Below are 24486 nucleotides of genomic sequence, written 5' to 3'. Positions count from 1 at the left end.
TTCAGAGTGTTCTCGAGCTTCCATGAGGCCTCCACAACAAGGGCTGTTTCTGGAGGACCAATTTTAGGGTTGTGGGGTTTTGGTGTGGACACTTACAGTCCTACGGATCACCGAAAAAGATGAGAACGCGATTGGGACCTTATCGCGTGACATTCAGAATTTCGATTTGATGAAGAGATAAGGTACCCGGAATAATGTAGATTATTATGTAACTACTATTACTATTAATTTCCAGTCGTTTTTGAAGGACTGCTTTACCTCCGGGTTTTCGCAACTTTTACAGACTTGTTAGTGATACGAGACGCTTCCGTTCTTGCGACTGCGACTTTGTGCGTTTGCCCTAATGTAAGCGGGAAAACTGTGTGCCCATGAACCCGTGTTGCGGACCTTGGGGGCGTTGGGATTAGTGCCGAAGTGTCGACAATATTCTTGTGTCACTGATAGTCATTACCCTTGTCTAAACTTTTTTCAGTCTTTCATTGTCTAGTTCCTCTGCTACCGTAAGCGTCGCACTCGTTACAGGGGACGTGAACGTGTACGTTTTTCGCTTGAAAAGGAACATAAACTCTAGCCTTTTTCTTCTTTTGAAAGGCTTTCGAAGGGTCCAACATCCTTCCAGACCCTGATACTTTGATACCGACCAAACGATCGAAATCAAGTTTTCAGGATTCGCTGACGTATTAATTATGTCCGCTGAGAATTCGAACAAACAAGAAACTCTAGGCCCCGCGACGGCAGCCTTGCTCCGCGAAGAGTCGTTCAACCCCGAAGATCCTTTCAGTCCCAATCTCAAGTCGAGCAACAGCGGTATTACAGGTGATAATGATCCAAATGGTTTGAATTTACCCCCGGGTCGTATGCACGCCACGCGGGTTCCGCAACGATTGTCGGGAAGCAGCGGAAATCTGGCCGGATCAGTCGCGCAGCATCATCACGTGCGACGCAAGTCTGGAGACAACATCTCGCGATCACGATCGCGATCACCCTCGATGAAGACAGAAACCACGCGGACGCATAAGACAACTGTGACGGAAAATTCCTCAATCAGCAGTCTCGAAGACTACTTTGACAACGATCTATTGACTGACCGTGCCGGTTTCGAAGAATTGGATTACGGTAAGGAAGTCGCCGAGGCACGCAAACTCCACAACAGTCGTGAGTTCGTCAACCTTCCACCCGTCAACGAGCGTATGACAGAAGACACGCTGGAGGATGTACACGCCTTTTCGGACGTGCGTTCGTCCAACGCATCCCGTGCCAATTCCGTGTCGATTGGTGGGGAAGCGGCCCTACAGCCACTCGACGAATGCGAAGAAGAAGGATCGGATTTGGATGAATCGGATTCGTCCGTTGGTCCTTCGCCACAAATCATTTTGACGAATATGGAAAATCTGACGCTGGAATCGGATGCCGCACGGGCAGAAAATGGTCGAGGGACGAGGGGGACTGGTGGAAGCTCCCTTTTGGAAGAAGCACCTTCCGCTCCAACGGCGTGACTGCGCAACTACAACACTACAGTATTTACTTACAGTTCGTCAGGAGAAAGAAGTATTACTGTACACGAATAAGTTCATGTCAATACGATCTCTATACTTGTTAGAGCAGTGTACGTACGGGCAAATTCAGTAGGTGGAGGTTTATCCCGCTGTAAGTGAGAAGTCGTTTGACGGACATTCAACTTTCAAAGTCACCGGAGCCGTGTATCGATGATGCGAACGATGTGGATGGAGGAATTTCGTTGTCGTCTGCGCCAAGGAAACGAAACGCACTGGAATATATCTTTTCAGAACCATTTGGCCGACCATTGCTTGAGAAATTCATAAGAGCCAAACTGTACAGCAGCATTGGGAGCCATTCGTATCAAATTGATTGTCAGACCTCGATAAAAACGACGGATGCCTTCTTTTTGGTAAGTTTGTCGCACACAATCCCAATACCCTGCATATTGTACAGAGGTTCCTCGGCTACCTTGTAGCTGAAGCAATCGCCGAATGGTATCATTGGGATACGTAATGAGACCCGCCATGATTCCGCCGAGACCACCGTATAGCATTTTCTTGAGAGGTTGCGGCGTGTCGCCCTCGTGAGGAAAAATGGATTCCAAAACCCCCACAGTTCCAAACTTGATACCTTCGTAGGGCATTGCACCCATCAGTGTCGGTGTGACGCCCTTATAAAGCGCCAAGAATCCTTCGTCCTTTACCGTCAGACGGACTGTTTCTAAAATTCCCCCGTAGGCTTTCTTGCCAGCAGCTCCCAGCTTTCCTGAGATCCTTCCGCGGGCAAAATCCAAGGGGTAGGTTAAGGCACTCGCCGTCATTCCCGACAAGCCCCCGGCCAAAAATGAAAGAGGCGTTGACAGTGCTTGATCGGAAGGTGTTTGAGAGGTCGTTCGCAATGTCTTTTTGTATATATCATTGCTACTGAAGACAATGGCCTTGGCTGGAAACACGCGGAGCAAGTTGGCACCGTTGCCCGCCCATAAGCCCACAACCCCTTCGTTACGAAGGATGTCTCGATAAAGGCCAACAACTGTGTTGGATCCGCTGTGTTCTCCTGTTTGCGACAGCATTTTGATCCGTTCCAGCGGATTTGTAGCCGTCTAAGAGTATGATTCAAAGGAGCAAGAAGTTGTGCCTGAGTATAGGTGGATGGTTTTGGAAGGGTTCACGCGTGCAGGCTAAACTTAACAATTTCGATGCAGTGAAAACAATTCGAAGGAGACGTAAAAATCACATTCATACATTTGGCATGTATTCAGAAAACATTCGACAGGAAAGCGCAGACACACCTTGGCAATCATTCCGGCCAATCCTCCGCATATCATGCGACGCCCTACGTCCGCAGTAACATCAGCAGCTGTCTTGACCGCAGGCTTTCGCCTGGTCTGAGCTGTTGGAGCTTCGGAATCTGGCTTGGGTGTATCGTCACCAGTTTCGGGCGGTGTCGCCTTCGTGGTAGATGCCGACGCCATGGTCATTTTTGTCGACAACATTTTGGAAACGCCGAAGGCAATTGGACCCTACCGGCACAACGGGATCCATCAGTCACGTACGCTCCCTATATATCCTGGATGCTAACTACAAATCGAAAACTTCTCGTCACAGCCAACAATTATAGTACTTTCTCTCTAGCTATCATTTCCAGCACCATTTGGGACCTCATCGTTTATTTTCTACTCTTTCCATGGAAAGCGTCCACGCGAAAGGGGATTCTAACTAGAAGTCAAGTAGGGAAGCAACAAGACTTTAAACAGCAATACGGCCGTCCACCGTCTCGCAGCGCATTTCAAAGAGCGTCTACTTACATCTGCATGTTCTCTCCAGTACCATCGTTTCCTCGTGCCAATGCCCTCAAAATATGAATGCGGGCAAAATGTCGGCGAAACCACGCTTGTCTTTCGGCTGCCGTACGGGCTTCGTCTCCTTCGCTTTCCTCGTCGGATGAAACATCTCGATACGTGAAAACTGTATTATCTGCTCGGTAACCGTTTGCACGCTCCCACTCGCTCTCGTCTGATTCGTTTCCATCGTCATCTAGGTCATCCTCGTCGTCTTCATTCTCCTCCTCATCTTCGTTCCATTCCTCATCATCGTCATCATCCTCGACGTCTTCAACATCACCTTGGTTCCCTTCATCTTCGTCAGCATCGCCCGAGTGTGTTTCTGATATCTCTGGGACCGCCGCCAAGGCTTGAGCGGCCACACCAGCTCGATTGCTACAATGGTTCGAAGTATCCATCGCCGTGGAGTCCTCGATTTCTTCCTCGGCATCGTAATACATATCACTATCGCTTTCGGCGCTTCGTCGTCCGGTAGGATTCTCGGCATTTAAACGATTTTGCTCGGCTTGTTCTGCACGCAGGCGGGCGACTTCCGATTCTAGTTCCCGTCTTTGTCGTCTGCGAAACCGTTTCACTGCCTTGATACCATCGGATGTGTCGCGGAACCAGTCCCACCGACACATGTTTAAAATATAGTACAAGCACTCGTCGGGTAGTCGACAGATGGGGGACTCGTTGCGCCGTTGACAAGCGAGCATAGCTTGAACGCACTGATCAAACTCGGTACCAAAGTTACCGTGGCAAGCGGGATTCCATAGCTGAAACACGGCACCGTATTCAATCTGTCCAACAAACTCCCGGTGATCACGCCACGCGTTGCCCCAACCCCAAATGGGCATCTGCAAAGTAGAGCACGCACAATGTGGATGAGTGCAGATATAATAAGAGCGGCACGTTTGAGCCTTGAGCGGTCCAAGCCTTCCTAGCCTGCTTTCGCATTCCCTGCTATACGAGACTATATATATATATGTGCGTGTGTGTGTGTGTACCTCTTACGTACCTGACCAAAGGGTGTGGGTGACAAGTGTGCCTTGCCACTAAAGATGGTAATCATGGAATCTTCGTAACGGGGTCGGGCGGGCCGGCGGGCTGTGGGGTAGGAATTGTCATAAACGATTGCCTCATCCCCCGGCAACGTCGAATGAATGTACAGGGCCCGAACTTGCCCAGGCCGCAATTCGATAGGTGGGTCTAAATGGAGTGTTTGATACGTTCGTTGAGATGATGGCAAGGTGTGATCGTATACTTTATCCCAATGGCGAGCGTTCAATCGAAAGGTGTACGTTTGGTGGTCGTCCGGCGATGCCTCCGGTTTTGTGATCCAGACCGTCAAGGGCCCCAGTTGTCCGCGCACCGCGATCGAACGAATGAAAACTCGCTCCATCGGTAACACCGCCTTGGCTTTAATCGGAAACATGATTCCACTGCAAGAGACAAAAGAGAATTTGCTGTGAGAAATGCATCGACAATGAATGCATGTGTAAAGATGCGTCGTATAGACCAACGTAGCTTTCTTACCAGAACGTGTGATCTTCATTGTCTACGGATTCGATGGGACAAAGAAGTCAAAGAAAACGTCAGCGAAAAGGAAACCGTCAAGAAGAAAGCATACAAAAGATTAGATCCGAGAAAAAAATGCTCGTTGTGGATATCAATGAGCTGCCGTTAACTTGCAATGGAAGGCCAGCTGGTGCCGAGAGTCCGCATCTTACCGGATGTATCCACCTTGACGCTTTCGTGAATTTCGTACGTTGCCTGTGTGGGACGATTTAGGGCTGCCATGTCCAGGAACTTTTTTTAGCGTTTCGATCGCTGCTATATCAAGATGGAGACACACTGGGGTGCACAATCAGTAATGTTCTGACTAGATTGCTTTCCGATCTCATAACAATCATGTACGAGCAACGGCTCCATAAACGGAACCTGCCGGGATCGATGGCCGCGGGATATTTGATTCCGTTCAAGATTGGTCTCTCGCCTTTTCGTCACAAAATTGGAATTTTTGACAATTGGCTTGCTGTGCTGTTGACACTGGCATGTTCTTCTGTTGTTAAATAAAAATAATATGTCATACTATTATTTAACTGTCTGTCGCTACGGCATTTTTGGATAACGTGGAAATACTCGTTGCTACTATTGAATCGCGATCCGATATTTCTCAGTGTGGATCACCAGAGAGTGGCCTTTCTCGGTCTGTGTAAAATATTGTTCGTTGACAATGACTCTAACAGTCAGTCTACGACTGAACCCTATATTTTAACCCTCGTTTGGATGTCACACCCGCAGAACGGCAAAGAAGGAAGGTAGTTACGTAACAGAAGCACGAAGCAGGACACGCGAAATACAACGTTTCCATCCGCACCGTGACACAACGACGATAAAGCAGAACACTGTGCTTCTCAGTCATCCTACCTGACACACTGTACACTCCAATCTCATCCTTTTGTCGCGTCCATTACGGCTATCTTCTTTGATACCTTACAGTCAGTCAAGGAGGAGGAAAGCATTCTTTCGCTAGTGGACGGTCAGTCGAACATTTTACCCATCTGTCGAGGTTTCGACAAATCTGTGCTGTCCGTTCCTCCCAAGAAAGGCATTTTCCAACACTTCTCTACATACCATGACCAGTCTTGTGCTTCGGGGCTTCTCCCGATCGCTAAAGCGAGCTAATCATGACATGTCATTTTCTTCCGCTGCTTCTCGAATTCATTTTTCGAAGCAGGCTCTCGGAGGTGTGCTACGGCCCCTGTCCACCTCGACGAGTGACAGTGGTACGAGCGCCCCCAATGAGAACTGCACGAGGCGAAGTAATCATCGTGCTCACAGTCAGCGAGAACCCCGAATACTCTCGGCTTCGGTACCTCCTCCTCCTCAACTTATCGGATCGTCATGGGAAGAATCTCTGGCTGTTTTACCGTCGCTATCGTACGATTGGTTACTCGCCAAGGTTCCGCGTGGCTTCCAAGATTTCTTTCCCAAAGATGAGTATCAGCCCAAGCATGGTGAGGATTCGGAGACGAATACCACCAGTGGGGAGTCATCTGAAAAGACTACATCCAAGCCCGATGGTGAAAAATGGGAGCGTTTGAGTGCCAAGGATAAGAAGAAGGACGAACACAAAAAGCAAAACGACAGTCGTAAAAAAGGACAAAAAACACCTCCCAACGACGATACGGCCAATCTTCCAGGTCTGCTTGCTCTCCTTGCACTCATCGTAACCCTCCGCCAGTGGCTCGAACAGGAAGAGCGAGATATGGGGACGGAGATCACGTTTGTTGATTTCCGCAATACGCTTTTGCACACGGGCATGGTGGAAAAATTGGAAGTCATCAATAAGAAAATGGCCCGCGTTGTCCTTAAACCCAACGCAAAGGTGTCCAATGTCGTTGGTGTGAACGAACCGGGCTTGCACAATAATAGCATTTCCTCGGAGAACTGGTCTTCGTCTGCCAACGATAACACCCAAATGGCGTTTGAGACAACTGCGGGATCTTCGAATACCACAAATGGACTCACGGCCTCTCCCAACTCCAACGGAAAGAAAGAAAAGTCCTTCTACTTTTTCATTGGCAGCGTCGAATCTCTAGAAGAAAAACTGACCAAGGCTCAGGCCCATGTTCATCCCGAAGACTGGGTTGAAGTTCAATACATGTCCCGGACCAATTGGACGTTGGAGTTGCTCAAATCACTTCCGATGGTGGCCTTTGTAGCTGCAGTGTATTTTGGATCCCGTGGTTTGTCTGGAATACCAGGAGCCGGCGCTGCCGGTCGGGGAGGAGGGGCTGGTGGGATATTTTCCATCGGCAAATCGACCGCCAAAAAAATCACCAAAGAAGACGTCAGTGTGACTTTTGCAGATGTGGCAGGATGCCAACAGGCAAAAATGGAAATCATGGAATTTGTGGATTTCTTACAAAACTCGGAGCGCTTCACAAAACTGGGCGCCAAAATCCCAAAGGGCGCGCTGCTGTGTGGGCCTCCTGGAACCGGAAAGACGCTGTTGGCGAAAGCAGTCGCCGGCGAATCGGGTGTGCCCTTCTACAGTATATCCGGTTCCGACTTTATTGAAATGTTTGTTGGTGTTGGACCGTCACGTGTCCGTGATCTGTTTAAAGAAGCCAGAGCAAATGCTCCCTGTATTGTCTTTATCGATGAAATAGACGCCGTCGGTCGCCAACGTGGACGTGGCGGTTTTTCCGGTGGTAACGATGAACGAGAAAACACATTGAATCAGCTACTGGTAGAAATGGACGGGTTTTCGCCGACAACCGGGGTGGTCGTTCTGGCTGGTACCAACCGAGCCGACATTCTTGATCAGGCATTGACTCGTCCCGGACGCTTTGATCGACAAATAACCGTTGATCGACCCGATTTGCAAGGGCGCAAAGAAATTTTTGAGGTTCATTTGCGGGGCATCAAATTGGAAGGTGAGGTAAAAGAATACGCGGGTAGACTAGCTGGGTTGACGCCCGGGTTCGCTGGTGCCGATATAGCCAATATATGTAACGAAGCGGCGATTGTTGCAGCGCGTCGCAAGGCCGAGTCCGTCACAATTGTGGATTTTGAAACGGCAACAGATCGTATTATTGGCGGCTTGGAAAGCAACAAAATCATGAGCACGGAAGAGCGCAGTATCGTAGCGCACCACGAAGCTGGACACGCTGTTGCTGGATGGTTCCTGGAACATGCCGATCCATTGCTAAAGGTTACAATTATCCCTCGAACGAGCGGTGCTCTTGGATTTGCTCAATACTTGCCAAGAGAAGTATTTTTGCGCAGCCAAGAGCAAATAATGGACCTCGTTTGTATGGCATTAGCTGGACGAGCGGCTGAGGAGGTATTTTTTGGACGCGTGACAACGGGTGCTTCCGATGACTTACGACGGGTGACGCAGTTGGTCTACAGCACAATCAAGGACTACGGAATGAATAGTCGAGTCGGTCAACTTTCTTTCCCGAGAGACGATAATGCCGGGCCGGGTGAAAAGCGATACTCCGACTCGACGGCCGAAGCAATGGACGACGAAGCCCGCGCCATTGTAGACGAGGCCTACCAGCGGACTGTAGACTTGATGACGGAGAAGAAAGCACAAGTTGAGATGGTGGCCAACTTACTTTTGGAAAAGGAAACGATTACGCACGACGATTTGGTCGATCTAATTGGGGCCCGTCCGTTTCAGGGTGACAGCGCGTACCAGGAATACGTAAGCGGTCGAGGGCCGATGAAAAAGAAAGAGCCCCAAGAAGAAATTGATAATACTGAGCTGGATGGTGTTCTTACACCAGGCCTCGCATAAGAAAATAGTCTACGCGTTTTCGTTTATAAATCAATGTACGTCTTTCGACCATGTGTGCATCGTGCCTAGCTACTTATCATAGAATAAGAGAATAGAATATAAAGCCCTCTGTAATTCTCCCACTCTCTGAAGGAGATTCGACCCCTCGACCAAGTTTTCAGCCACTACTGAATCGTCCAATGATCGTTGTTAGTTTAGCAGGACGACCGCTCTTTTCACAGACATGAGAAAAACTACCATGGACCCCGAAGACGAGAAAACAAAGCTTGAAAGTTGGAATGTTTAGCCGACTGCATCTTGAGTAAATTAAAAGTTCGCGGCATAGTGTTGGAGATATTTGGTTTCCATCGGCGGTCCACCTTTTAACGGTGGATCAATTACAAAATCAGCGTCTCAAATGACGTCACTGTATGCTTCAAGATACATTATAATTAGGGCACCTGAGCAAGAAACACAGAGCCAAGACAATTTGAGACGGCGTATGGTCAAAACGGTTTGGTTTAGATTAGCCATAAAACTCATGAGACGAGTGTGTATGCTCGGATTGCAGTTAAAAAGACTTGATTTGCTCCCATCGAGATCTACCCTCGAGCAAATAGGATTGTGGGTTGCGACACCCCTTTCGTCACAGCACACACACATGGAGAGAAATTACAGAACCTAAAGGATAGAAAACACAAAGCACAGACTGACCTGTAGGTGTGCCCTAGTCTGATTGCAACTTTTGTTCACAACCCGTTGTCGTGCTCGAGTCTGTCGATCCCCGCGAGCTGCCTACAGTAGGCCAAAGATCGATTTCGAGGCAAACCTGTTGCAACCTCTCATTACGTGGCTCGTTCTTACGACACGATTGTACTATTGATACGCTACGACATCATTCTCGGTCGCAGATTGCATATAACACGAAGCAGCTTGATACGACGATCCAGCCAATTTGTTTGGCAGCGTTGTCACAACTCTTTCTTGATCTTGTTTTGGCGTACTGTTAGTAGGTCGTTTGTTGATCCCGACGCGCGTCAGACGCTTCTTGACTGGCCGCCAGGAAACAAACAGTCCAAATCCGGACTACTACAGTATGGGCTGACAATGAGACAGTAGAGATTGTGTAGGAGGTTTGGTTTATCAAAATAGTTGTCCTTCCATTTTATTTTTTCGATCCTATCTTGGCCTTTTAGTTTAGGGGGACAATTTCCAATGTTGCATTTTCCCCTGATTACATAGGTATTCAACTTACTGTACGTCGTAGCTGCGAGTTGAACATCATGGAAATGAAAGCCTTCCCCCACCTGCCTGCCCTTACTTTAGACATACAGAACATACAGGATACATATAACAAATGCGGTCTTACGGGAACAACCTTGCGCCTTCGCATTGTTGCCTCGCAAGCTTGCGCTTCTACTCTCATGTTCTTTAACTCCATAGCTTGATCTTCAAAAGTCAACTCTGTTTTCCTCTCTTTCGGGCTACGATCGGCTTGGGATTCTTAAAGCTGGAATCCTGCCGGATATTTAAATACGCCACCACACCGCATACGAACACAAGATCAACCCCCGCCGAGTACAGGAAAGTTTTCACCGTGCCAAAGCGATGCTGCATTTTACCCCCGATGATGGCACCCACCGACTGTCCAAGTCCTCCGTATATTGCATTCAGAAACATAAGCATGGTAGCGTGCAGTCCCGGTGGCGACACTCGATGAGCGTAAATTGTCGCTGTGGACCAAAACGCCGCAAATGTCACGCCACGCAACGCTTCTGCTGGGAGGCCGTGATATGGATTACGCATGAAAGCATAGATAAGAAATCGCGTCACGTAGCTGAGTAGCGAGAGCACAATCACACGGTCGGCTCCCAGCGTTTCTGTCAAAGGTCCCGAAAACCAAAACATTGGAGCACCGGCCAAACTACTGACGAGCCTACTCAATCCCATTTGTTTACCCGTTCCACCGACTTCACGCATCCGAACGTAGGCAAAATTCTCAATTACTCCGCTCGAAATACCCACGACTAGAACCAAAGAAAAGAAAAGAAGGGCATCGGCGTTCTGGAGCAAGAGTAGCAAACCTTCGCCTACTTTGGTAGTCTCTTCTCTTTTTCTGGATTTCTTCGCTACTCGTTTGCTTTTTTCATCCATTTGTCGGAATGCTTGAATGCAAAACCAAGTTGGTGCAGAAAGGGCAGCGTACGTCAAAAACAGTAGCTTGTACCCCGTCATCGAACGCCACCATTTATCGGTAAATTGCACCAACTTCTGCAGGAAGGAGGGAAGCCGTGCAAGGGTATTCTCGGTGGATAACGAGAAGTCGTTGGTGTCCGGCCACGGTACATGCTTGCTCTTGGACAACAAAATACCGACGCACGAACTCGCCACGCCAAATCCCATCTGACCCCACAACCGAAGCCGGCCATAGCTCGACTGCTCCGGAATGTGCTCCATAACCATGGAATCGATCAATGACTTGACAGGGGCATTAAAAACGGCCGTGAGAAACACCATAAACGTGATATACAGCGCTTCGTGACGAACACCCACAAGCAGTTGACCGACCAAGGATACCAAAAAAGTAATGTTCAGGATGACGAACGGCTTTTGTGTTTGGTCGGCAATCAAACCCCAAAGAGGAGCAACCAAGAAGGTGGTAAAGGGTTTGACGGCGCCCAACAAACCGATAATTTGTCCGCCGTGTCCCAAGTGATGATAGTAGACGGGAAGATATGGCATGATTGTGCCTAAGGATCCGTAGTACGTCAGGAACATGAGTCGAATCAAAAGCAATTTTGAACGTGATAAAGAATCTTGCAAAGGTGGAGACCTGGCTTCCAAAGTCGACATGCGGGACTTTACCGCGGGCCGAGTAAATGCTTTTGTTCCCTGGAAGCTAGAGGATATCCGCGCACCTCCCCGTATTGTCATGATGGATAGACCAGAGTTGATCTTGGGCAAACATGGCGGCAAGTTACTGGCGGCAGAAGTATAGTTGCACTGTCCCAGTAGCGTAAGCAGCAAGCTTAGTACATTGAGCAGCGTATATGAAGGTGAAGTACAAGATCTAGCACCTTTACGCCAACGAAGGGTAGACCTCTTCGCAGGTGGAGTTCCAGAATTTAGCTCGAAGCAACTGATGGCGCTCCGATCTGTATACGCCTCGGATCGGTGGAGGTCCAATCGAGTCCGTTTGGGAGTTATTGCTCTTTCCGTTACTAGCCGATCCATTGGAATCGCTTGCGACATGACCGAGCATCGAGATTGCATCGTCTCGGTCGCGATGGTCCAGACAGAACGGAACCCTTCTCCTCCTGTTTTCACAATGGACTAGTCAGAGGTTTGACGTGCTCGCAAAATTCGGAAATTTTCTCCGTGATGCCCGCGCTCGTTATTTCAAGTTGAAAGTGATGCCGTTTTGTGGAGCCTAGATTATTTTGTTACAATTAGCCCAACGACGGACATGACAGGAACCCGGACACCCGGGACTCACAACGTTCCCAACGACCAGTCGCAGTTTACGATTACCACGGGCCAAGGCCGACTGTCATTTTTACATTAGGTTTACGACGGCCCCGAAAAACCGCTTTGGACTTACTGTTACAAATAATCCTCCTTTAAGCAGTGGCTATCCCTTCCTTTCTACTCGTGGCGAAGCAGCGTGAAAAGAGGGAACATCGCTATCAATGCACGAGTGAAGCATACCGGGAAAATAGTAAGCTAGCCGAGAGAAGAGTCAATCCGTGTGGCTCCAAAATAGAAACCACTCGGCCACCAACACAAAACGTAACGATCAAAAAACCCTTACCGCGTCAGCGATGCATCGTTGCACGGCTTGGCATATTGTGCAGCTACGTTGGTGATCTGTGCGCCAGCCACCAAGCCTGGATCGACTCTCGATCTTGCCAGACAAAGAGTGAGCCGTAGAGGATTCCTAAAGCCGTAAATGCTCCCCATTGATCGAGAAGGTGCGGACGTTTGAACAATAGCGCACACGCGACGAACGCTCCGGCCGCGAACCCCACTATGATTAGTGATGATTGTAAGAGTGTGGACTTATCCTTGTCGGCGATGGGTTTGTTTCCGGCTTGTTTGGAAAAGCGGTCCGTCAACACGTGAGTAAGTTTAGTCATGTGCCCGGTGACGACAAACGCCAAAGACCCCGCCATTTCCGACCCTACCGAGTTTATGATACCATAGGAGGCGCTCAGCAAAGTGGCGGCGGGCCACCGAATTGCAGCGTTTCGGGAGGACCAAAAGTCGGCCAGTAGAAAGCTGATGGTAACAAAAGGTGCACAAAATCGGCCGAGACTTTGCGTCTTCCACGTCATTTCGGCCTTGCGAAAAATGATGAGACCGGCTATGTAAGACGAGATAACGGCGACGTAGTAGCCAACCAGACTAAACTGGCACTCCGTCGCGGCTTTCATCATCCACATGGTGTTTCCCGTCATCATGGTACAAAAGGTTTGGTATTTGCGAATGAGAAAAACGTCGGCAACTCCCGTCAAAAATGCCAACGCTGTCGTGAGTTGCTTTGACGAAGACTCCTTCTTAGTAGTCCGAGAGAGTGGGTTTGGTGGTTGTGTTCTCGGTTGTAGATGGCTTGTTGTCTTGGTATCGATATTCGTGCTGTTGCCAGTCGCTATCGAAGCTGCGTTGGGAACGACGGGTATAGACGCAAAGAGCACTAGTCCATGTTGATGGCGACAGTCTCGATGATATTGCTGCTGTATCCGTACGGATGGCAACGAAGGCGACGATGAACTAACACGTCGACGTGTGGATACCCGTGACAAAACGACGGGATGAAACGCGCAACACCCACCAGTTGCGGTTCCAAGACAAATAACCGTTGCAAGGACGCAAGCTTTGTACGAGAGTCGCTTCCGCTTCCCCAAAGACTCTGCCAGTGAACTAACAGAAAAAGCCGAGTTCTGGGGCGCACACATACGGCCTTGCTTTTGTTGGGCAACGAGTCGAACAGGAACCAGTGGAAGCTTCCTTTGCAGTTATGATGGATTGACAGTGAGAGATATAACACTTACACTTAGTCCTACGACTACGTACTGCATCGGTACCTAACAGGTGATACACAGTGTGTGTACTGACAGTGAGAGAGACTTCGATTGGAATTCTCGATGTTCGGTATGGCAGTATGGTACGTAATTCGCCAAGGAGTTCTGGGTTCGCCTTCCGATCGCGTCGTCATCCGTGTGCGTGCGTCGGTACGTCTTCGTGATTCCAACGAGTCATGGTCGGCGTTTTTATAAGGTTATGAGCACCACAAACTAGTTACCATCCGAGACATGTCTTTTGCATTCTTTCGTATTCGTTCCATCTGGCTTTTCCACCAATCGAACCAATCGTACAGCTTGCTGATCTATGAAATTTCGACCTGATGGTCTCCTAAGCTATCCGAAAAACATTGATAATGTTTTACATACAATGTCACGAAATAGTTTGGAACGCTAACTCTTAAACCAGCTGCCGAAAAGACATGGAATCGACGTACCCACGACCGGGTTCAAGAATTTGTGTTGCGGTTGTTCCTACCCACACGAGGGAACGCGATCTTTCTACGGGGGGTTCGTGTTGCTTTTGTGGGTGGATTGGGGTGGAGGACACGCGGCTCCGGACTTGCTCTGTTCGCCTTTCATAAATTAGCCTTCCGAGCCTGACAAGCATCTTCTCCATTCGTTGCTTCTTGGTTTGAGAGACTGACACTTCCCATATTCAAACGTATATCTATCTATACACGTACCGACAGTAAGACTACGACAACCTCAATCGACATCCACTCCTTCCTCTTTCCACCATGAGTCACCAAGCCAATGTACTGAAAGGCACGCACGTGAACGTCGCCATGATGACTTCCGGAGGCCTCGCGCCCTGCCTGTCGTCCAGTATTGCGCAACTCGCGCGCTGCTGGGTCCAGTCCTACCGCGAAGGAACCATCTCCGGTCTTACGCTCCGCATGTACCTTGGCGGGTACAAAGGAATGGTTACGGGAGATTCCATCGTCATTCCCGAACATCAATGGGATTCACTCGACTCTCTGAATACGGTGGGAGGATCGCCCATTGGAAATTCGCGCGTCAAGGTCAGTGTAAACGCCAAACCCCACTCACACAGTTGATGCAAGTGCACCGCTAGCGTCTGATTCGTAGAGACGTGACGTGAATGGCTCGAATCAGCTAAACTCACCGATTTCTACCTTTCCGGTTTTTGTGCTTCCACAGCTGACGAACGTTGCCGACTGCATTAAGAAGGGATACGTCCAACACGGCAGCACGCCCTTGGAAGTAGCTTCGCAGCAGCTCATCAAGGACCAAGTCCACGTCGTTCATACGATTGGCGGAGACGACACCAACACACAAGCTGCTACCCTTTCCGACTACCTGTTGGAAAAGCACAATGGCAAAGTCGCCGTCATCGGTATGCCCAAGACCATCGACAACGATGTTTATCCTATTGTCCAGACCTTCGGAGCCGACACAGCTGCCGTACAGGGGGCACGATTTTTCGAGAACGTTGTCAATGAATGCACTGCCAATCCTCGCATGCTTATTCTCCACGAGTGTATGGGACGCGATTCGGGATACCTTACGGCCGCTACGGCACAGAAGTACCGCGACATTCTCAATGCCCAAGACTTGCCCGTCGGCTCGGACTTGCCCTTCCACCGCAAGTCTGCCCGCGATATTCACGCCATTTGGATTCCCGAACTCAAGCTAGACTTGGTCGCCGAGTCGGCGCGTTTGAAGAAAGTCATGGACGAAGTCGGTTGCGTCAACATCTTTTTCGGCGAGGGCACGGGCGTGCAGGAAATCGTCGCGGACATGGAGGCCAACGGTGAAGCCGTGCCGCGCGATGCCTTTGGACACGTCACGTTGGCTAAAATCAATCCCGGACAGTACTTCTCCCAACACTTGGCGGACAATATTGGTGCCGAAAAGACCATTGTGCAAAAGTCGGGATACTTTGCCCGTTCCGCCGCGGCCAACGATTTCGATCGCCAACTCATCGGGGCCTGTGCCGAGGCTGGCGTCGCCGCCGCTATTGACGGACATTCCGGATGCATGGGACAGGATGAAGACAAACCCAACACGCCCATTCGAGCGATTGAATTCAGTCGCATCAAGGGTGGCAAACCCTTTGATATTTCTCAGGAATGGTTCCAACAAATGCTCAAGGAAATTGGACAAGTGTAAAAAGGCGTGTATTCATCTTGCCCCGCTCCTTGATTGGACATGGTGGTCAACTCGTTGAAAAATATCTTCTATATTCAGAGACTTTGCCGTGTAAACAGTCGTTTCCGTACGTGATCCTTTCTTCCTTTAGCTTTACTAAACGTCCGTAGGTAAAAAAAAGTTGTAGGTGCTGAATGCGTCCGACATTTTTGCAATGATAAAGGGCCAACTTGCTTTTGGTTGGATGGAATTCCCGGACACGAACTACAAATTGGCTCGCTTTGGGAAGCGGAGAGTCGAGGAACGTGAGCCCAACAACACTGCGAGACGGACAAACGACCTACAAAAGGATCACTGCGGGCCAATAATCGTTTCTGACTCAACAAACACAAAGCACTCTAGTTGAATAAAAAAAGTCGGCGAGGCACAAAGGTTACTTTTTCCAACTGTAGATACATCTATGGTAGGTAAATCAGTAGCAAAAATCTCTTGCTGAATGCATTACGTGTAAGGAGATGATTCCATTTACTATTAGTCCTGCTTCGCTTCCTCGTCCGGGCTCTCTGTGTTCGAGTCCTGTTCCACCTTGGCGAGGAGAGCATCGAGAAAGGCTTGAATAGGATTGTTGTGTTGGGTGAGAGCATCTTGTCCGTGGGCTGGATCTAGTTGAAAATTGGCAAGGACGGAGTAAAATCCGTCGGTGTTGCCTTCGTCATCCGGCAACAAGGCTTGCGTCAAGGCGCGTAGCGTTTGCTGAATTTGCGGCGATCGTAGATTTTCCCGCAGCGCTTCTGGAGTTTGTTGCCCTTCAGGCAAGAGGGCCACGAGGCGACCCCGAGCGGCCTCGTTGTCCATCAAGCGATCCATGGCTTGCGGTGTGACGACTTGATCCAAGGGCGGACCGACCGTGGGAGTCGCAGCTCCCGTTTGCTGCTGCATACTCGCCATGGCACCCTGTAAGTCGGCCAAAGTTAGGGACCCAGTAGTGCCGGTGTTCATCGCAGCAGCAGGAGTGGTATCGGCCCCGGATGGGGTTCCTTGACTGCTTTGGGGGATTCCTAGGTTTTCGAGAATGGTACTGAGAGCATCGACCTGCGACGAGCTGGTATTGTTATTGTTGTCATTGTTGATCCTTCGGAGGTGGCTCTCGTCGGCAGCGATCGTGTCGTCCATGCCCATCAAACGATTGCTGTGCGAAGCCCCCTCACTGTCGGTGGCTGTTTCGGAAGCGGGTTTCGCCGAATGCGGATCCGCCAGATACTGATTGACCTTGAGAATCGTCTCGTCTTCGTCTTCGAAGGTCGCATCCTGCATCCAATACATTTGGTACTGTCCCGGTGCCTTATTCCATACGTAGATTCTGTCTTGAGGATGCGTTTTCTCGGACAACGGGACGCGTTGAAAGGTTCCTACGTCGTCAGTCACGGGCGTGGTGGATTCCACCTTGTTGTCCCGTCGATTGTAGACTTGCCACTGCAAGTTCCCGTCGCTCCAGAGCAAACGGATTTGTGCCCGCAAGTGTTCGTTGGGTTGGCAGTCGTACGAACCGTCGTCCCGGAGTGTCAAATCGACGAGGCCCGCGTCGAAGGAGACCAACGGCGGAGGCGCCGCGACGACGTTCCGCGCGTTGGCCGCCCGACGACGGGCTCCCGCCGCACCCAACGGATCAAACATATCCGCGTACATGGGAGAGACGCGAGTATACGTGTGAGTGTGTGTGTTGGAATCCAAGGGATCTTGTCGATACTACTAATAGCTAGCAAGCAAACGATAGCAAGCAAACGAGGACTACTACAAAGGAACAGTGACGGTAACTTGCATCGCAGAAAGTACGGTGATTCGGTACGGTAGGCGACACAACAGTTTTGTCGTAACACCGGGAGACGACCTTACGTTGTTAATCTTCTCGTCGATTCGTCGGCCTTCCACAGCCGGGCTTTTGTCGTACAGGGAATTGGCGACCCCTATTCCAAAGAGAGGGCTGGGTTAGACGAAAACATCCCTCCGCATTCCGTTTGAAAGCGCGGTGGACGGACGCTCTGTTGGACACCGTCCGTCCTTCCAACAGACACAAGTACGTGGTGCTCGTACGTTGTGTGTCGGGGTCCCACACGCATTCGTACGATCCTTGGGACCGGTCGACATTAGTTTTACCGTTAGTGAACGTTATAATCCGTTTTGTACCTAACGGCCTACCGACCAATCGACCAATCCCTTTGGTTTCTCACCGACGCGGAGGAGGAGAAGATGCCTCGTCATCCAAACGCGTGCGCCGCATCCTTCTCGTTCTCGGGTCGCCATGGTCGAGTATCCGGTACTGCCGTCCCCTACCGACCCACCATCCGAACACCTCCTTACATTTTGGAATACGTAGCAAGTAACAGTAGTAGTCATCGTCATTGTTGCCGCTGCTCTCCTTCCCCACTCAATCCTAACCCCTTGAATAGGACTGCATTGCACTGTACTGTACTGCACAACACTCGACTACCAACAGTCCACCGTAAAATCCCCACACCATCATCATGTCCGCCGAAAAGGAATACATACTCGACGAAATCTCTCAGCACACGACGACAGAGTCTTGTTGGCTCATCATCGGCAATGCTTCCAATGGTTAGTATGCGTGGGGGGCCTAGAGTAGTGATTCGGGGTGACGTTTCGCAGTTCGTGCAATTGTTTCTTGGCACCTACTCACACTCCCTCTCTTACCCCCTCCCCTGGAATGTCTGGCTATTGACAGGTGGTCCCAAGGTCTACGACGTCACCAAGTACCTGGACGATCATCCCGGTGGTGCCGAAGTCATGCTAGACGTGGCCGGACAAGACGCCGATGAGTTTTTTGAAGACATTGGCCACTCCAAGGAGGCCCGCGCCGAACTCAAGAATTACCTCGTCGGCAATTTCAAAATCGACGCCGCCACTCTCGCGAAAATGAAGGCCGACGCCGAAGCCAAGGCCCAACAAAAAAATTCCGGTACGGGAATCATGCTCATTGTACTCATGGCGCTCTTTGCCATTGCCTACGGATACTACCAAACGCAAATGAAGTAACTATACAAAAGGGTTCCGCAAACAAGAAAGTGTCTAGGTGGCGTTTGGTGTTTAAAGTGTACCGGAGTTTCGTAAACGTAGGCAGGCCCGCGAAAAGGCTTTGCGGGATGGGGCGGCCTCCGTAGCGTCCTTTTGTCCTCCGCATCCAGTGGCTGTAGGTCTATTTGCGTTGATTGCTGGAATCGGTAGAAATTATGATCCGTGCGTTCGAAGTGCCACCCCCGGGTACTTCGTCACCGGATTCTTCGTCCGAGTCCGTGGCTAGCGTTATCCGCGGTTCCGGGGTCGTGTACCTTCCCGGTCCCACGTTGGAATCGTGATTGCCCATTTCCAAACTCCGTCGGTAACACGCCCACATGGCGTCTTTGATCACGGTCCGGAAACGGCCGTTTTCAAGCTCGTACAAGGCCGAAGCCGTGGTGCCGGACGGAGACGTTACGCTGTTGCGGAGAATCGCGGGATGCTCGCCCGTTTCCATGGCGTACAAGGTTGATCCCAACATTGTGTGGTACACCAACGTGGTAGCCTTGTCGCGAGGGAAACCCATATGCACACCAGCGTCTGATGCGGTACCAATGCAAGAAGAATAGAACACAGATGAGTTTTTCATTCCGTCGTTAGGCAGATACTCACTCAGCCAGTCAGCAAGCTCAAACAAGTAGAAGTGTCGAGTAGCATGTACCCGTTCCCGTTTCCGTGAACGTACCAATCATGGATTCCATCAGCATGAAAATGTAGGCTGGACCAGATCCCGAAATACTAGTCGCCATGTCAATGAAGGATTCGTCGTCGACGTACATCTGTTGTGAAAGTTAAAATGTCGGTATGGAAAAGTATTCAGAAGTATAAAAAAAAGGATACTGGGGGTCAGTGATGGTTGCCCGATATATCGTAGTGAATCAGCGTCAATAATGGGTTGGGCGACCGATGGGGTCCATTCCATTGCAATTTCTTCCGTCGTGATACGTACCGATTTTCCACACGAGCTCAGGACTTGCCGGATTTTCTTGCGTTCGTCGACGGTGAGATTTGGCGTACAACTCCAGACCGTCATGCCTTCACCAATGGTGGCGGGCGTGTTGGGCATGGATCGGACCACCTTTTCGAATCCGCCTTGTGTAAAGACGGAACTACTCTTTCCCGCAATGACGGATAGCAGAATGGCGTTCTGTCGAATGTCACTTTTGCGGAGTTCTTGAAAAAAGGCGGGCGTGAGGTTCTGCGGCTTGACGGCGCAAATGACGAGATCGGCGCCGGAGACGAGCTCGGGAATGGAATCCGCCGTCTTGACGCCGAGTTTTTGGTGCACTTGCTCCATCGTCTTGGGACTGACGTCAAAGACGGAGAAGTTCTCGGCGGATTGCACGCCCTTTTTAATCATGGGCTCAATGACGGCTTGTGCCATTTTGCCGGTTCCGATACAGGCGATCTTGTCAAAGACGTCGCTGAGCAATGCCGCACTCGAGTACGCTTGGACAGGCAAACGTGTAAGGCCTCCTCCAGCCGCGCGAACGCTAGAAGGGCTTCTGGAAATAGCTCTGGCGGATGCCACGACGTTGGAAGCGACGACACGAAACATGAGACGAGACGTCTTGTTGAAGGGAACAGGCAAAAAGTCGGGTCGAGCCGACAGAGATGTAGAGCACGTTTGTTGCTTCCGTGTGTGTATTGCTGCTGTGCCTCGTGCCTTGTGACTGCGTTGTTCACCGTCGTCGATCCCCGTGAATATAAATGCGAATCGAAAACCGGAAGCTGGCAGTTAGCGGTCACTTTGTGAGGTTTGTGGAATGCAATTTTGGATTTTGGCACCCGAGGCTGTTTTTTTTGTCCCGTGGTGTCTTTTGGCACGCGGCAGCTTGTCTATGTTCGTGTGTTGACTGACTTGTGTGCGCGTGAATACGGTATGTATGTATGTATGTATGTATGTATGTGTATGTCAGCATCGAAGGGTTCGCGGTATTCCACCGATTTCGATCGAGTTCAACCAAACAAACGTGGCAGTTTCGTCTGGTTCTACAGATATGAAAGGGTCTACGGTGAAATACCTACACACCGACAAGCCGCGGCTCATTGGGAACGATATCCGTCGTTGGTGGAATACTCGCGTCACAACCGACAGCTGCTGTTTGTCATTCAGATACGACATAACTAGCTTCAGACTATTCTTTGGGGTGAAGTCATTTGTCGTAGTTCGGAACGGTCATTCCAAATAAAACCCCAAGTCTAGTCGGAGTCGCAGTTCCCGGACGAGGCGTCATCAACCGTCATTGCGTCCCAATCAACCTTTCGGTAACGTAACGCGACACAATCCATCCGTGCAGACTTGCCAATTACCTATTGGTAGGCCAATTGTGTTTTATGTTATGCGTAGGGTAGTAGTATTGGAGGTACCGGTTGTGTGATTGTCACACAGACCGTACAGAATCGCGTGATAGCGCCGCATCCCTTTGTCTGGAGGCAAATCGTTTCTCCCGTTTTCCTTGATTGGTTTCAAATGAAACGAAACGCTCGATTTGGAAATTTGGCCCAGACCCTCCGGTTGCGGAATGCCCTGCCGGGTTTCCAATAGCGAGGGCCACCAGTTGCCGCCCTGCCGTTTCGTCCACTGTGCATGGTAATTGACGTCCCATGGATGGTACCGAGACTCCTTGCTTTCGTCGTTTGTATCCATACACTGGAGTCCCGTCCTTCGAAAGCAGCTCGCCATGATACGATCTTCGTCTGGTGCACGCCAGTGCGGCCAGCAGTCGGGATGCGCCAACAACTCTTCCACCAGTTGTCGCAAAGCAACACGATTCAATGTGTACCCGCTACCACCCCCACAGTAGCGCGTCGATTCGAACTTGTCCGCCATGGGTCCACCCAAGTACAACGGAGACGATTGATTCCAAGGACCGTGCCAATTTCCAGTCGCCGCCGTGTAACGCAAATTCTCCACAATTACGTAGTGATCGTCTCCACCCACGTGAAAGAAATTATAGTCGTTCCGGTAGTGGTCGTACGCGTATTGCCACATGGCCTTGACTTTCAACCACATGTTGCCGTAGTCTTCCGGCCCTTCGTGGAGCAAATTTACCGCACCCAGCGAAGCATCGGTCACGTTCGAGGCCGCCATAAAACCGTCGCACTTGCTGCCCCAGGTCTCGACTACCGAACGGAGATTATCATGCTTTTTGCTATGGGTATACACCATACACAGCACTTTGATTGATTGATTCGTCCTCGCAATTTCAATCTTTCGCAAGCCCTGGTAGCCAGCTTTGCCTTCCGGCCCTTGGGCAAATGGACGTTCGCAAATAGCCTCTCCATATCCCGGTGGACGATACTGAAACATCGCCACCGAGTGTTTACGTAAAAAGGTGGGATCGTGTACATATCCAGGCTGGCCGTGGGCATCTAGGGCTCCCAACCGTCCTCTCCACTGTGCTTCGCAATCACCCGTCAGAAGAGCATGTGTCCGACGCAACGCAAGTATCATTGCATTTGCTGATTCTAGCTCAAGTAGCCGCAGTTCGGTATACTGTTGATACTTGTGGATTGAAGTGTGGTCAAACCCGCGCACACATTCAATTGGGAGCTTTGAGAGAGCCTTGAGAATAACTTCAGCTGTCGATTTATCTTCCAGATCACGCTTGAGGCCACTTTCCAACAGGCGCAATAACGCGGAGCGATTCCAAAGAGTCGAGTCTTGACAACCTCCCGGATTCGGTAGCGTTGCATTTGTTTTCCGCCCCATATACATTTTCCCAGTTACCGGATCTTTGCCGTCCGGGTCTTCCATAATATAGCGTTCCAGAGTAGCCGCTCGAACGGTAGATGACACCTTGCCGAGACGTATCCTTTGACGCGCATGTTCCACCACGAAGTATCGATCCGGGCGCGCTAGGTAGAACCAGTCATATTGCTCATATAAATTGTGATAAACGTATTGAAGTAGGCTCATTGGAGAAACAGTCTTCGATGTCCAATGAACCTGCGGAGATGGGAAAGTGCTGTTCGTGGGCAGGAATTCAAAGACTGGGGGAGCGCTCTTGGCCACCCACAAGATTCCTTCGCAGCAGCTTCCGTAAGTTTCAATCGCCGCTTTCTGGAAATTTAGGGTGGGAAAGTCCGTAAAAATGCACAGAAGACGCGAGTCCGGCAATGGTGCTCTACGTGGCATTGAGTAGTAAATTTCGTAGAGAACTTGAAATCCTCGCACGCCTCGTTCTGCGTTCAGAAACATCCCTGGTGTGGTGTCGCAAAGAGCTGTGGCTCCGGGAGAGACAGCGCTGTTGGGGAAATTGCTTCTCAAAAGCTCCGACTTGTCCTGAAAATCTTGCAGTAAAATGTACGACTGAGGTCGATCAAAAAAGTTGCTAATACTGTTTGAGGGAGTAGCGAAGTCCATTCGGGTCAACACCAGAGATAGTTCCACAACTATGTACGCGACAGCAAAAGCGGCAAACACACCAAACAAAGTGCATTTACGGGCACTTGCATTCCTTCCGTCACAATTTTTGTCCGTAGCCGGACCAGTGTGCATTCTGGTTGCTCCAATACAACCAGGACAAAACCTCATTTGTAGACTTGGCCGCAGCGACCTGAAGATTGACTGTCTCTTACAGTCAGTACAATGATCCTGCTCGATCAATCGAAGTAAGTTTTCTTGCTAGTTTCCACTCATGCTTTATCTGATTTGTGAAATTTACAATGTTGACTCGTTGTTGTCAGTTCTCGTTGAGGTCGCTGTAGATGGAGATTGCATTTTGTGTCGCCTGTTTTTAGCCATTGTCACTTCGGAGTGAAATTGGGTCACTTTCTGTTTGATTCTATTCTTACCACCCGGATATAGGTCGTCATTTATGTTGTGTGGATCGGGATTCAAATCTAGTCTGAGTCACTATTCACACTTCAGGTAAAAAAATGGGAGATGCCATGCTAATTTCATTTCTTGTCGCTCTACATACGTAGTTTTTCTTTCCAATTAGTATTTCTTAGGCGGTGTGCTCTTCACCAGGTACTTTAGAGTCAACCGTGGGCGACTGCAGAGGCTGTTCACCGTCATCTCCGTCAACTACCTCTGATGCAGCCTCCTCGACTGCGGGGTCCAATGAAGTAATCTCCGACACTGTTAATTGCAAGTTTGCCTCGGACGCCATTTCTGCAACGGCCTTTCTTTCGTCTTCCAAAGACCCGCTATTCATATCTCTGCCGGGTTCCGATTTCAGTGTGGGAAAATTCTCAGGAACTGAGGTGACTACAAGCTCTACTTGTGTCTTCGCGCTTACTTCGACTTTCGGTTCGAGCTCTTTTGGAGTTGTCTCTGTACCATAGCCCTTACTTTCGAAAGCGTCTGCGTCGATTATTGGGGACGAGATCTCAATTGGTTGCGGTGGCCCAGTGCTGTCTGAGGTACTCCCCGTTACAGCAGGCTTCTCTGGTTTCATCGCTGTTGTATCCATAGACTTGGGAAAGAAAGAATTTGGCAATGTGAAATTCTTGGAAAAGGTGGTGATTCTTTTCGGAGACTTTTCAGTCGGTCCACCTGCTTTGGCGTTCGGCAAAACGATATCTCCCTCTGCCATGCCAGGCTCCACCTGAACCTCTCCATCGCACCCAATGTAGGCCTTGAACACTCC

At 50.0% G+C, this 24486-nt stretch overlaps 10 protein-coding genes across 10 annotated transcripts; 4 read left to right on the top strand and 6 right to left on the bottom strand.

Moving 5' to 3' along the window:
- The first annotated feature begins 389 nt into the window (after nucleotides 1–389).
- PHATRDRAFT_49974 (predicted protein) lies at nucleotides 390–1587 on the top strand. Its single transcript, XM_002184773.1, has one exon. It carries the CDS (start codon nucleotides 687–689, stop codon nucleotides 1494–1496), a length of 810 nt encoding a protein of 269 aa, XP_002184809.1. The 5' UTR covers nucleotides 390–686; the 3' UTR covers nucleotides 1497–1587.
- Nucleotides 1588–1783: 196 nt separating this feature from the next.
- PHATRDRAFT_16286 (predicted protein) lies at nucleotides 1784–2827 on the bottom strand (the record flags this gene model as incomplete). The annotated part of the gene is made up of 2 exons (XM_002184676.1): nucleotides 1784–2602; nucleotides 2792–2827. The coding sequence occupies 2 exons, from the start codon at nucleotides 2825–2827 to the stop codon at nucleotides 1784–1786; spliced, it is 855 nt and encodes a 284-aa protein (XP_002184712.1).
- Nucleotides 2828–3303: 476 nt separating this feature from the next.
- PHATRDRAFT_49973 (predicted protein) lies at nucleotides 3304–5267 on the bottom strand (the record flags this gene model as incomplete). The annotated part of the gene is made up of 4 exons (XM_002184675.1): nucleotides 5056–5267; nucleotides 4862–4883; nucleotides 4344–4767; nucleotides 3304–4182 (listed from the first exon to the last, which is right to left on the bottom strand). Exons 1-4 carry the CDS (start codon nucleotides 5123–5125, stop codon nucleotides 3304–3306), a joined length of 1395 nt encoding a protein of 464 aa, XP_002184711.1. The 5' UTR covers nucleotides 5126–5267.
- A 1311-nt stretch (nucleotides 5268–6578) lies between these two features.
- Nucleotides 6579–8685, top strand: PHATRDRAFT_23646 (predicted protein). The gene is made up of 2 exons (XM_002184772.1): nucleotides 6579–6725; nucleotides 6822–8685. The coding sequence occupies exons 1-2, from the start codon at nucleotides 6597–6599 to the stop codon at nucleotides 8637–8639; spliced, it is 1947 nt and encodes a 648-aa protein (XP_002184808.1). The 5' UTR covers nucleotides 6579–6596; the 3' UTR covers nucleotides 8640–8685.
- Nucleotides 8686–10076: 1391 nt separating this feature from the next.
- Nucleotides 10077–13698, bottom strand: PHATRDRAFT_49971 (predicted protein; the record flags this gene model as incomplete). The annotated part of the gene is made up of 5 exons (XM_002184674.1): nucleotides 12501–13698; nucleotides 12430–12472; nucleotides 12115–12165; nucleotides 11537–11951; nucleotides 10077–11368 (listed from the first exon to the last, which is right to left on the bottom strand). The coding sequence occupies exons 1-5, from the start codon at nucleotides 13571–13573 to the stop codon at nucleotides 10077–10079; spliced, it is 2874 nt and encodes a 957-aa protein (XP_002184710.1). The 5' UTR covers nucleotides 13574–13698.
- Nucleotides 13699–14291: 593 nt separating this feature from the next.
- PHATRDRAFT_55126 (PFP pyrophosphate dependent phosphofructokinase) lies at nucleotides 14292–16008 on the top strand. Its single transcript, XM_002184771.1, has 2 exons — nucleotides 14292–14724; nucleotides 14864–16008. The coding sequence occupies exons 1-2, from the start codon at nucleotides 14440–14442 to the stop codon at nucleotides 15833–15835; spliced, it is 1257 nt and encodes a 418-aa protein (XP_002184807.1). The 5' UTR covers nucleotides 14292–14439; the 3' UTR covers nucleotides 15836–16008.
- Nucleotides 16009–16287: 279 nt separating this feature from the next.
- PHATRDRAFT_49969 (predicted protein) lies at nucleotides 16288–17638 on the bottom strand. The gene has a single exon (XM_002184673.1). It carries the CDS (start codon nucleotides 17498–17500, stop codon nucleotides 16346–16348), a length of 1155 nt encoding a protein of 384 aa, XP_002184709.1. The 5' UTR covers nucleotides 17501–17638; the 3' UTR covers nucleotides 16288–16345.
- Nucleotides 17639–18191: 553 nt separating this feature from the next.
- On the top strand, nucleotides 18192–18883 carry PHATRDRAFT_30770 (predicted protein). The gene is made up of 2 exons (XM_002184770.1): nucleotides 18192–18427; nucleotides 18555–18883. Exons 1-2 carry the CDS (start codon nucleotides 18337–18339, stop codon nucleotides 18863–18865), a joined length of 402 nt encoding a protein of 133 aa, XP_002184806.1. The 5' UTR covers nucleotides 18192–18336; the 3' UTR covers nucleotides 18866–18883.
- Nucleotides 18884–19184: 301 nt separating this feature from the next.
- On the bottom strand, nucleotides 19185–20297 carry PHATRDRAFT_16375 (pyrroline-5-carboxylate reductase; the record flags this gene model as incomplete). Its single annotated transcript, XM_002184672.1, has 3 exons — nucleotides 19185–19426; nucleotides 19572–19665; nucleotides 19836–20297. Coding segments are annotated over 3 exons (798 nt in total), but the record flags the coding sequence as incomplete, so codon positions are not given.
- An 886-nt stretch (nucleotides 20298–21183) lies between these two features.
- Nucleotides 21184–22199, bottom strand: PHATRDRAFT_49965 (predicted protein; the record flags this gene model as incomplete). The annotated part of the gene is made up of 1 exon (XM_002184671.1): nucleotides 21184–22199. One exon carries the CDS (start codon nucleotides 22197–22199, stop codon nucleotides 21222–21224), a length of 978 nt encoding a protein of 325 aa, XP_002184707.1. The 3' UTR covers nucleotides 21184–21221.
- Nucleotides 22200–24486: the final 2287 nt, after the last annotated feature.

Source organism: Phaeodactylum tricornutum, chromosome 25, assembly GCF_000150955.2.
Source record: "Phaeodactylum tricornutum CCAP 1055/1 chromosome 25, whole genome shotgun sequence".
In the NCBI taxonomy this organism is placed as follows: domain Eukaryota; phylum Bacillariophyta; class Bacillariophyceae; order Surirellales; family Neidiaceae; genus Phaeodactylum; species Phaeodactylum tricornutum.
Note: the sequence above shows the minus strand (reverse complement) of the source record. Positions and strands in the feature narration are given on the sequence as shown.

Bases quoted from the DNA above. Each gene is read 5' to 3' on its own strand.
- PHATRDRAFT_49974 (XM_002184773.1), top strand. From the start codon at position 687: ATGTCCGCTGAGAATTCGAACAAACAAGAAACTCTAGGCCCCGCGACG.
- PHATRDRAFT_23646 (XM_002184772.1), top strand. From the start codon at position 6,597: ATGGGGACGGAGATCACGTTTGTTGATTTCCGCAATACGCTTTTGCAC. The intron at 6,726-6,821 runs GTCGTTGGTGTG...ATGGCGTTTGAG, and splicing joins CCAACGCAAAGGTGTCCAAT to ACAACTGCGGGATCTTCGAA.
- PHATRDRAFT_55126 (XM_002184771.1), top strand. From the start codon at position 14,440: ATGAGTCACCAAGCCAATGTACTGAAAGGCACGCACGTGAACGTCGCC. The intron at 14,725-14,863 runs GTCAGTGTAAAC...GTGCTTCCACAG, and splicing joins TTGGAAATTCGCGCGTCAAG to CTGACGAACGTTGCCGACTG.
- PHATRDRAFT_49969 (XM_002184673.1), bottom strand. From the start codon at position 17,500: ATGTACGCGGATATGTTTGATCCGTTGGGTGCGGCGGGAGCCCGTCGT.
- PHATRDRAFT_30770 (XM_002184770.1), top strand. From the start codon at position 18,337: ATGTCCGCCGAAAAGGAATACATACTCGACGAAATCTCTCAGCACACG. The intron at 18,428-18,554 runs GTTAGTATGCGT...GGCTATTGACAG, and splicing joins CATCGGCAATGCTTCCAATG to GTGGTCCCAAGGTCTACGAC.